At 39.1% G+C, this 11833-nt stretch overlaps 1 protein-coding gene across 4 annotated transcripts; it reads left to right on the forward strand.

The window, feature by feature from the left end:
* Positions 1-293: 293 nt before the first annotated feature.
* On the forward strand, positions 294-11725 carry grap2a (GRB2 related adaptor protein 2a). Of its 4 annotated transcripts, none has more exons than XM_027002816.3 (10): positions 294-434; positions 5562-5643; positions 6346-6425; positions 6539-6662; positions 6755-6846; positions 6992-7111; positions 8310-8499; positions 8872-8979; positions 10581-10694; positions 11060-11725. In XM_027002816.3, the coding sequence occupies exons 4-10, from the start codon at positions 6585-6587 to the stop codon at positions 11234-11236; spliced, it is 879 nt and encodes a 292-aa protein (XP_026858617.1). In that variant the 5' UTR covers positions 294-434; positions 5562-5643; positions 6346-6425; positions 6539-6584; the 3' UTR covers positions 11237-11725. The 4 variants fall into 4 exon arrangements, with proteins under 4 accessions (XP_026858617.1, XP_026858616.1, XP_081567052.1 ...); XM_081710926.1 differs by lacking the exon at positions 294-434 and adding an exon at positions 451-642; XM_027002815.3 differs by lacking the exon at positions 6346-6425.
* Positions 11726-11833: the final 108 nt, after the last annotated feature.

Raw genomic sequence — 11833 nt, forward strand, 5'->3', positions numbered from 1 at the left:
TATTTACAGAGTATGTCAACTATAGCATTTCACATGATTTCATAGATTTCATCTCCTATCTTTGGTGTTATTTTGTACACCAAAATAACGTGAGAGGAATTCCCATATGGGGACTTCAAAGACCATTACTGCGTACTGACCTCTTCCCGTCGTATAATAATTTCTTCTAAACTCATTTACACATACGAACATAGTAAGCCTACAGACAATTTGACCGATTACCTTTCAAGAACTCTCGAATCCTCCTCCAACCTGCGCTGCGACTCATTCTGAGAAATGTTTGTTTGGGGAGGAGTTTGTTCGGCCGCTTAAGTTTGATTCTGAGCTACCAATTTGGCGTTAAGTCAAACGCTTAGCGCTGTGGGTGGTTAGTGTACGCCTTTCAAAGGCAAATTTAGTTGCGCCTCTAACAGCACCGGATAGTGATGAACGGGGTAATTATTCTCACGTTTAATTTCAATAACCTCAGTTGTTATGTTTAGGAGGAAGTGACTTCATATCTAACATTTTGTCTTTTCTAACTGTGACGATACTTTGTAATATTAACATAATCTCAAAGCATACAGTATTAACGCTATTCTGGAAAACTAAAGATTCTGCCATAGGTTCGTAATTTCAGTAGCCTCGTAGTTTAAAGCGAAAGTGAGTATACAGCTTCTTCATTTTCATTCTTGTGCTTAACGAAATTATTGATATGTGGCCATCTGCTTTCTTTCGTACACTTTACTATCTTGTTATCAATAACTGAATTCCATTTCTGGAGTCTTACCTTAAGAGGCTTTCCTCTTCCATGCCCCCGTGGGCCCTCGTGCATTATCCTGAGAGCCAAAGCCACTACGTTACGTCGCGTTGTGCATCGCTTAGTTAGTCGATATTCTTTTTAATTTTATTTATTTATTTTATAGAGCCTGTTGTACTCAACAAGGTGATACGTGGTTTAATGATTTTACTCGAAACGGTTTAAATGTTGCTGTGATATATTTGAAATGGAATTGCTTTACCAAGTTTTGCTAGTAATCTTTCACACGAAATGAGTTTAAAGGCTTTTCTAGTCAGCGGTCATCTATTCATGAAGGAGAAAGCAAACCCCAGTTAACGCATGGGCTAGTCTGATCCTTTAACTATTACTAGAAGTCATGTTAACATCCAGTAACTCGTCTTCCACATAAATACTTTTAATATGCCCACGCTAGAGGTTACTTGGTTTTGTAGTCTATTTGAAGCCTAAAGAACTGACAATAACATTCAGATTTTCAGAGCTGTAATTGATATTGCATACATTTCGAATGTAGGCTATTAAAGGACCAGACAGCACAATTCAACGAAACACAGTGAAACAGTAAAGTGACCGGTAGCGATTGTGCTATGACGGTGTTCCATATTGCAGAGTGACGAAGAAAGTAAAGGGTTAGAGTCTGTGATATGGGACAATGACGTTCTCTGCAGTGGTCATGCTAAACATGCAGGCTGCTTCCTATTTTGATGCCACGACAAGACATGACTGTCGGTGAGCCAATGGGAGACTAGCATGCATCTTCCTCCTGTTCTGGCAGCACCAGGAATTATTACCACATTCATTACTGTAAATCTTTTTTTTTTTTTTTTTTTTTTTTTTTTAATGGTTGCTTTGCTTTTATTCTCATGTGCAGATAAAACAACTTAGCTCGCCGATTCACTGGTTATAGAACTAAGTGCTCTGATCATTTCTGATCTCCAATCATTTCTGTGGACGAGGTTGTTATTACCCAGAAAGTGATTTGAACCCACTGCACTATAAAACATACCATTGCCACGAACACCTTCAAGCACCACAATTGTTATCAGCAGTTCAGTGTTCTGGTGGGGTTTTTTGTTTGTTTGTTTGGTTTTTTTTATACTTTAATTCATTGTGGTCCCATGTCTCTGTTGTGGATCCCATGGCTGGATAGGTAAAGGTGCTTCTGTCTGTTCTTGGACCTGCTATCCAATTAGAAAAGGGCTTTTTGTTTAGTGCATTCAGGAACAATTCATCACAGATTATAAATAGCTGATTATCTGATGTGGTTTCCACGCAAATGTGAAAAAAACATTCTTCAAAATTTAAATTTAGACTAATATGTGCATGTTTGATGTTGAATACCCTAACCCAGTCATTTGTTTGGCTTGTATCTTGTGCTGGAGAATATGTGGTATTAAAGATAACATGGATGAGACTTGGTGAAATGCAGTACTTCATTTGACCATGCTGAATTCGGTAGCTGAAGTACATCTCCATGTTGTTTGGACTGTGTACATTTGCTTTATTAAAATTACCTCAAATCACCTTTTTTTTTTTCTTTATATGTAATGACCCACAAGCGTCTTTGCAGGTGCATTTCTCCTGGCTTTTTACACCAAGATAGGATTTCAGCTGAGCCTGATCTAGCATTGTTCAGATCTGAGTGCAATATGCTCACTCCTGTTCAGTGAGCAAAGCCATGACTGTGTTCTCTTCTGAAGGTATTACATCCACAGTCATTTAAACATGATTAGCTACTCTTTTGCTCTACATTTTCCTCTCCACCTTTCGCTGTCTCTCTCCCCCCCTTTCTATCTATTTCTATTTTAAGCTGACACAGAGCTCTTTATTATTCGTTACCTATTAGATCCACGTGTCATGGTGACCTGAGCACCCCGGGTGTTTCAATCACATCTTAAACAAACAGGATTTTTCCTTTGCCTTACCACAAACACGTTCCCACAGAGAGCTCTCCATGCAGAGAGGAGTTGTGAATAATAATTAGAAAATGACATTTTATTCTACATAGGATAGCTTGATTTTAAAAAAAACCCTGATTTCTGTATGGTAGTTTGCTGCTGTTCTAGTGGTACGCTAAAAAAAGGGATGTCTTGTCTTCACAAACCAATTTAAAAGTTATAGGCCTTTTCGTGCTTGATTGTTTTTACATTCTGGTGCTGGCTCTGCTTCCAGTTAAAGTGTCAGGATTTCTTCACTATTATAACTGAAAAAAGCAGAAATTGGAAAGGCTGAAACTTAGGCTTTGGGTGTTCTTACATTTACAAATAAATGTCAAATATTATATATTTTAAGATTAATTTTCATGTCCCTCAGCTTCTCTGAGATTATATACATTTTAAATGTAGTAAACTCAAGATACATTTTAATTTACAATTAATTTATTTATACTGCTGAATAATATACAGTATTCATACATTTTATTTGAAGAGTGGCTATCAGGATTAAAATCTGTGAATGATTATAAATGTAAAGCCAAAGTCAAATGTTTATTGCAATGCAACTATGATGATCTATGTTGAGAGTTTGGGATACTCTTGCAAGAGCTTGTAAAATAAAGTTAACATCAAAACAGAAAGACGGTGTTGTAACCTAAAATTGTACTGACAGTTATTCCCTGCTTTGATGCTCCGGCAGATGGAAACTGTTCTGCAAATCCACTGACATTTGTCCATTTGTCAAACTTTATTCATAAGCAATAGACTCTGCAGAAAGCTTTTCACTGCAGTAAGATGGCCAGATTACTGGCCTGATGAACTCCAGGACTGCTGTTTGTAATAGTGAATATACGGGCCATGTTCTCATTTAGGATGAGTTTTATTCCTTGTGTACAATGAGCACATTTGACATTTGAAAGTGATGAAAATTGCTTCCCCTTTCATCAGTGCTTTTGCTCTTAATGATGGTAGTGCACACACAAAAGAATAACGTCTGACAACATTCATCCAATTCCTCAAAGTACAGTGAACATGCGTGTTCATTTCGGATTTGCAAACGGGAACAGGCAAAACGGGAGCATGCAGTCAAACATTTGCTTTAATTTTTGCATGTTTCACTTGGAAAAATGAACGATGGCAAATCTCAGAGTTAATGTCTGCTAGCACTGCTGCTGTGTGGAGCCAGGATCTCCAGTTAAATAGCAATCTTTCCCAGATTCCTGTTAAAAGTATTAGTGCCTTTGGGATTTACGGTCATAGTATACTGCTGTTGGTGAAGGTGATTGTGTTTTTGCCTACGTAGGCATCTGGTGGCTTTCTAATTGTTTGTTCACTGGTAGAGAGATGGTAAGAAGCATATTAAATGTGATATTAGTCCTGTGACATGAAAAGCGAAGGACTGTCAACACATTTTGTCTCATGGACTGTGGAATGTTGTCCTTTTTTCGTGGCTCTTTCTCACTGTCTCTGTCCTCTGAAGAATCCTGGTTTTTCTTTTTTCATATGCTTTCTAAATGAGCATAAAACACGAAACATTGCTGCTATTCAATGATGTTTGTTATGACTGTCGTGTATGAAGAGACAAATAAGTACATTTGCAAGTACATCTTGTGTTTTCTGAAGTATAAAACATCCAAAGATGTCTGTAAAAACATTTAAAGATTTAGATGTAACCGTCTAACCAGTTTTACTTGACCTTTCATTTCCAGTGTGGAGAAGTCATAGATACAGAAAAGCATTGTTCCCATGACTACCGCTATCTGGACCCCCAACCAAACCCCCTGCCTCCAACAGTGCGATGGGCAAACGCATGCTTTGTACTTTAGTAGTTGAACATAATCAAATATGCAGTCCTTCCTGTGTTGTTCGTGTGGGGCTTCCTTCTTCCTGATGAGGTGGGGGGGGGGGGGGAGAGGAGGGGGTCCTCATTAGCCATGTCCCCCCCTCTTTCGCACCTTCCTTGAAAAGCCTTGCTTGAGTGAACACACAGAGCGCTGCTGATCATACCTGCGTGACAGGCTTCCTGTATGAGTGGGTCGTTGCCCTCAGTAGCAGCCAACAGCTGTTGTCATGACACGATATGCAAGGCAGGGGAAGTCTTGGGTGTGAGTTGCTGATAAATGTTTTGTAGAGGGTGATGGGAAATACTTTGCTAATCTTTTTGGATATCTGGCTAAGTGATCGGCAATGCTGAACCCACAGAATTATTTGGCTGAAATCATGCCTTAGCTACTAGCTGTGTTTAGTTATGTAAAATTACAGGACCGCCAAGAGACACTTGATGTGCACATGGTGAAAAGTGAAGGAATTATGGGGTCATAGGTTCTGCATCTTGTTCATTGCTGAGACAAGTACCCCTTTAAGCCTTGAAAGGTGTCCACTATTTATGACATTTAAACCTGTGAAAGCTGATTTAGAAGTACTTCAATTGCAATGGTCTTTAAATGTGATAAACTGAACTGGAATATTTTGGAGTCGATGTGGCTTTTCTTTGTTTGAGAGCAAAAGCTGTTTTAGATGGCACCTTTCTCAGAGTTCAGCTAGCCCTTGAGGAGAGTACAAGTGGACCATGATGTAATGTCTGTCATACGAATTCAGTTGCTTTTCAAAGGCGTTAAAGAGATAAGTGGTGATGAACTGTTTGTGTTGGTATTTTCTATTTCCTCTTCTGCACTTGCTCTTTCTTTATTGTATTTTATTGACTCTCTATCTGTCTCTATTGTGTTATTGTGCTTGTTCTCTCTCTCGCTCTCTGTGTGTGTGTGTGTGTGTGTGTGTGTGTGTGTGTGTGTGTGTGTGTGTGAGTGAGAGTGGTATTGTTGTAACTTGATTTTTTTCCTCCTCTACAGTAGCTAAAGTTATGATGCCCTCTAGGAACTACTAGCAGTGCACTATCTCTGTGACCCTGAATCAGCAAGCAACAGAATAAGCGTAAGACACAATTATTTATTCACATTCATGAGTAGATTGTTCATTGTTGAAACTGCTAACGTTCTGTTATGATGCATTTATGCTAATAAATGGAGCATATACAGTATATGTGTAGTACATTTATATCCAAAATACAATAGAATAACCCAAAGTACTTAGTCAGTGCCACATTGCTATAAACCTTTTTAATTACATAAAGCTTGTAAAATTTAAAAGTGTGCTTATCAGTATAAACTTTTTTCAGTCCACAGATTCACTGGTGTGAGTGTTTGTAAAAGCTGATATCTATCTGTAAAGCATCCTTGAGTCTGAGAAAGGTGCTATATAAATGTAAATAATAATAAGGTATATTGAGATATATATCTTATCAGGATAAACAGACATAAATATGTTACCGTTTTAAATGCTCCTATCTGAGTAATAGTTATGAATTATTGTATTTTATCATTTCTTTTTAGATTGGCAAACCATTATAGTCTGTTTAGACCAATTTCGTGTGCATGTGTGTCGTGCGAATGTGTGTCGTGTGAGTGTGTGCACAATCAGAGGCCTGACATGTTGTAGGATTAATGAGCATTATGGTTGTTTGTATTTATGAAATTTTAACAAATGGGAAGGAGCTGTAGTCCTAGTGCAGCTGAAACAAAAAAGATGTTAAAGCACATCATTATTGCCCTTTTTTTCCCCACTGCATTTTGTTAGTATTTACGGCTGAATGGCTGACTAACCACAGCTGCACGATTGCTCTGAGGCTGCCTGCACTCGAGCTGAAACACGAACAGGTGTTTGACCCCCTTCAGCCACAGATCTGAGGTTAAACATGTTTGCGCAGTACCTGTGGGGCTTATTTGCCGAACCCTCTTTTCTTTCTGGCCTCTTTTCTTCCATGGTCCAGAGTTCGCCGACCTTTTCTCCTGCCCTTGTTGCATCGGTCCGTTGACATGGAAGCCCGAGGAAAGTACGATTTCAATGGCACAGCAGAGGATGAGCTCAGCTTTCGCAGGGGTGACATTCTGAAGGTATAAACTAAAGGCAGGCATTAATATTTACAAACAATATTGCTATTAATGGTGATTAATTTATTTCGTTAAAAATAATGTCTCTCGGCTAGATCCTTGGATCTCAAGATGAATGGTTCAAGGCCGAAATGCATGGACATGAGGGCTACGTGCCTAAAAACTATGTCGACAGGCAGTTACCTATGTGAGTCCGAGAGCATGAAGCCTGACTTATGTCTGTATGCTTTGGTTTAGTGTTTGTGGTATCGCTCGTGTCTGCTCAAAGACGTGCATGCGTGGTGTAGTGTGCTGGTACGCTGACAAGCACTGTTCATGCTCATCCCTCTCAGCTGGTTCCAGGAGACTGCTAGCCGTAACTCGGCCGAGGAGATGCTCATATCTCGAGAGGTCGGAGCCTTCCTGATCCGAGGGAGCCAGAGTTCACCTGGAGACTTCTCCATCTCCGTCAGGTCAGTGCAGTGTGCTTGGGCACAGAGGAGAGGACACTAAACTTGTGTCTCAGTTTTTCAAATCCTGTGATAAACTCATAATGCTGAAATGGCAGTATTTCATTGGCTATTTCAGGCATTTAAGGGACCATGCAGTGAAATCCTGATTGGCTGAGCTGGATTGTTTGTAGCTACATTTCAGATTGCTGTCTACTCTTTTGTCTGTTAGTTTTACTGTCTACTCTTTTTGCTGACATGTATTTTTAGACCTTATAACAAATATTGAGGAAAATGTTACGCAGTTATGCGTTATGCATGTATACAGGTATCACGTCATCTCTTGCTGTGTAATTTTTGATATATACATACTCGACGGAATTCCCCTGAAGTCTGTGTGTCAGTTATTATTGCCCGCACAGAAATGCCCCATTAATATTGCATCATGAACAGCCGCCCCCTAATGGGGGTCGGAACTGTGCAATTTGTTGGCGCCATCTTCCCATAAATCATCCATGTGCTTAAATGTTTAAAGGTCCAGAATTCCATCAATCATACCAGCTAGAAAGAATGAAGGAGACTCCTTTCACAAACACTCCCTCTAGTGGTGGTAAAATGTAACATGTTTGTGTTAAAAATTTTTAGTCAGCAGTCTTAACTTGGGACCTTGAATCAATTGCTGACCCTTTTTTTTTTTTTGTAATCACTGATAGTTAATTGAACAGTTATGGTAACTGATTGGCCATTTTTCATGTTTCAGGACTCCTAAGTAAAGAAATGTTAAAAAGTCTGTAGTCCTGTTCCTTGATGACTGTGATTAAATATATCCTCTGACTTAAATAACAACCAGCAATTACGCAGTCCAGGAACTGATCTAAGGTCCCACATCAACATCAGTGCCTCCGCCTAAGATTCTTTACATCTCCTGACATTTTGCCAATTTGCTTGGTCCAGCCTTCGTTTTCATGTTCACTTTATGATCCCTAAAATATATATATTTTTTTCCATAGAATAACTTGCTATGCAAATCATATCAATAAGAACTCAGAATAAGCTCTTCCTTTCCGCGTGTTATACTTCCGCTTTGGGGTTGACTGTAGTATACATTTCTTTCTCATAATTACCTGTCTGCGTAATTTCCTGTAATGCTAGTATTTACCAGCAGAGGGCACTGGTACAGCAAATTGAATTAGAGCCTCTTGTCTGCTCTGACTTTTTACAGACATGAGATTGACGTGCAGCATTTTAAAGTCATGAAGGACAATAAGGGCAGTTATTACCTGTGGGCAGAGAAGTTCACCTCCCTGAACAAACTGGTAGACTTCTACAGAACCTCCTCCATCTCTAAACAGCGGGAGATCTACCTGCGGGATGGCAGTAGAGATGAACCCAGACCTTCAGCACCTCAGCCGGTAGACAGGACCCACATTTTAAGCCCCACCAAACTATTGCCTTCTTTTCTCCATCTTTTTTATATTGTTTCTTTTTTTTCATCCTTTGATTCTATTTTATTCCCTCTCTTGGCATCATCACTCTTTCTATTTGACCTTATAATGCCTCTCATTAATAACAAGATTTAGGGTTATACATGGCCCTGCTCATTCTCAATCATGTAATTAAGAAACTAATGCAGTCTCACCCTAAACAACGGTATCCTCGGAGAGGCGTGTGAAAAGCATCGATCCGTCTACGAATGTTGTGGCTCACAAGGAGGGATGGGTAAGCAGGTGTTGAGCGCATGTCATTAGAGTGGGGGCCTGATGCACTTCCCCTGCCTTGTTCAGGTTAAGAGGAGCAGCTTTCCTGAGGACCGGCCACAAAGGGGGGGCTACGGAGGCCCACCCAGCTCAGCAGGACACCGGCGATCAGCAGAGCCCACTCACACTCAGCAGGTAGATTTCACTCTTCTGCACACCTACGTGAAGGGATCCCTTAAACACCGCATCTATTTTCAGCTGAGCTCATTTAGTTATCCTGACTTGCAGGCCTTACTATAAGGTCCAGTGTTATGGTACAATAGATTCGTAGGATGTAAGGAGTTCACTAACCTGAGACATTTGTACATTTTTTAAAAAAGGCTTGTTGCTTGTCAGATTTGTATACTGTACACTCTGAGTGCTCTCATTGTGCTCAGTGTACTTAGTCAATCGCTAAGAATTTTTGTGAAAACTCTTTATACAATCAAAATTGTGCTTATTATTGTTATTATGCATCATGAAAATAGTTTTTATAGTTACTTTAAAAATGTATTCTGCTACAGATTAATTACCTATTATAAAATGTAACTGTTACCTAATCTAAATGCTTTCTATATTAATGTAACCTGTTTTCTTTCCCTTACTTTTGGATTACCTTTTAAGTTATTAACTACCATAGAGCTGGAAAACTGGTCCCCTACCATGCCAGCTATTAAGGCAAGCAACAAGCTGTAGGTACTGTAACTACTGTAATTTGTGTTGTAGCACACCCAGTCCCTACACTCCTGTGTTGTAGCACACCCAGTCCCTACACTCCTGTGTTGTAGCACACCCAGTCCCTACACTCCTGCCAAATCACCAGTCTCCACCAACATAAATATCAATGATAGCAATAGAATGTTCTGGTATCTGTGAGTACAAAGTTCTTCATACCAAACCTATGGCATTTTGTTGGGGTATAAAAACACTTTCAATAAGATTTTGTATTCTGAAGTAGTACTATCGTTAGAAGTTGTGTAACAACCAGTTCAGAAGGGGGCATATCTTGCAAAGAGGAGCCTAATTCTAGTTCTTCACTCTGACTTCACTATAACTAAAGTGTAATAAGGAGTTTATCCTCTGATAATGACTGCGGAACATAACATGAGAACAATCTGGCGACAGTGACTGGCTGGTTGAACTCCAGTGCAATTTATCTAACTCAGCACAACAGAGATTCATTTAATCAATGTAACGTTTACTTAATGAATGTAAAGTAATATGCATGTCCAGTAAAAATAAATCTTTTGTTAACAATGAAAAGTCATGTATTGATGAACAAATCACTTTTCCACTGTCCACTTGAAACAAATCCCGTGTTCATGATCAACAAAGCTATTACCATCAAATTGCTTCAAACTGCTGCATTAATGAAAGCAAAGAAAGGTATGAGTTGCACCAAAAATGTGTTTCCAGTCACAGATTTCACAAATCACTCACAGGGCAAGAACATAATGCATCATGCATATTTTAAATAATTTAAAATGTTTTGTAACCTTTAAAACAAGACAAAGAAAGCAGGAGCAAGTAGTTCTCATTATGTTGTAATGTAATTATTTTAGTAATCAATATATTTTTAAAGAACAGTAATATAATTACTGCCTTTTTTCTGCAACAGAATACAGCTACCATTTTAAATCCTGTTACTTTGTAGTCCTTTACTGCCTAGCCCTGGTCATGAATGTTATCTCAATACATATGTAACTGCTTTGTGCACTTTTTTTGTGTGCTACCACCTGCTTTGTTTGCATTTTCAGAATAAGAGAGGCAGTTTGGAGGAAAGAACTCAGAACATGGGCTTGTCAGGCAGGAACAGTCCTGTCAGCAGTGTTCCAGCCCCTCGACGAACGCCTGACACCACACCTGCTCCGGTACGTAAACACACGCAGGCACGCGCACATACACACACACACACACACAGAGGTAAACACACAAAGGCACACACATTCATGTACACACACAAAAAGGGACATACAGACACACAAACAAGCTCATGCGCAAATACACACACACAGGCAGACCCGCATAACAGCAGGCCTTTCATAATACATCTCTGTATTGTCAGTATACTTTCTGCTACTACCTATTGCACTGATACCTCTTCAAACAAGCAAAAATATATTGATTTAAACATTAAAGGTAAACTCTTGTTCATGATACACTCTCATTTTCAAGTGTGTGTATTCATGTGTGCTTGTGTGTGTGTGTGAATGGTTGTGCAAATATGATGTCACAGAGGTCAGCCATGCAGGTGAGGGCATTGTATGACTTCACAGCAGAAGAAGATGACGAACTAGGCTTTAACACTGGTGATGTCATCGAAGTCCTGGACCGCTCAGACACGTCGTGGTGGCGTGGACTTCTCCGTGGTCATACTGGCCTCTTCCCAGCCAACTACACGGTTCAGATCTGACCCAGGCTGCTTGGGTCAGCTGCACCATCACCTGACCAAACAGTGCCTTGAGAATGCATAATGAAGACTGAATCACTTTTACAAAGTTGGAAACTTCATTGTCATTACTGGTGACAAGGATGTGGAGTAAGAAGTAAAGAAACTACAGGTTAACCGCTCATTACTATAATGAGCTGGGTAATTAAATATGTATCTAATGACATACATATTTGTACTTTGATCAAATTAGGTACTATTATAATTAACTTTCTTATGTCAAACCAATATATAATGCAAGCATAGTAGTGGGATTTTATTTGTAGGCATCATTTTATTTTTTACATCACAAAACAACAAATATATAATATTAATATTCAATATAACCATACAATAGCTATAATGCAGTCCTAATATTGCCTCAGGCTATGTGGAACTACACTTAAACTCATGGTTTAAACAATTTTTATATGTATTTTTTAAGTTTCTCAATTAAAACTGATGACAAAGCCATCATTAGAACTGTGATCCTTTCTAACATAAAACAACAAGACACAAAGTAAAGCATATGCATATTTTCCCAGTTGGCCTATAAATATTATTGTCAATAATGTGATGTAT

Source organism: Electrophorus electricus, chromosome 3 (genome assembly GCF_041902795.1).
Source record: "Electrophorus electricus isolate QZ-2024a chromosome 3, ASM4190279v1, whole genome shotgun sequence".
Taxonomy (NCBI): Eukaryota; Metazoa; Chordata; class Actinopteri; order Gymnotiformes; family Gymnotidae; genus Electrophorus; species Electrophorus electricus.

Coding starts and splice junctions, on each gene's coding strand:
- grap2a (XM_027002816.3), top strand. CDS start 6,585: ATGGAAGCCCGAGGAAAGTACGATTTCAATGGCACAGCAGAGGATGAG. Junction 8,500..8,871: donor GACCTTCAGCACCTCAGCCG/GTAGACAGGACC, acceptor TGCCTTGTTCAG/GTTAAGAGGAGCAGCTTTCC. Junction 8,980..10,580: donor AGCCCACTCACACTCAGCAG/GTAGATTTCACT, acceptor TTGCATTTTCAG/AATAAGAGAGGCAGTTTGGA.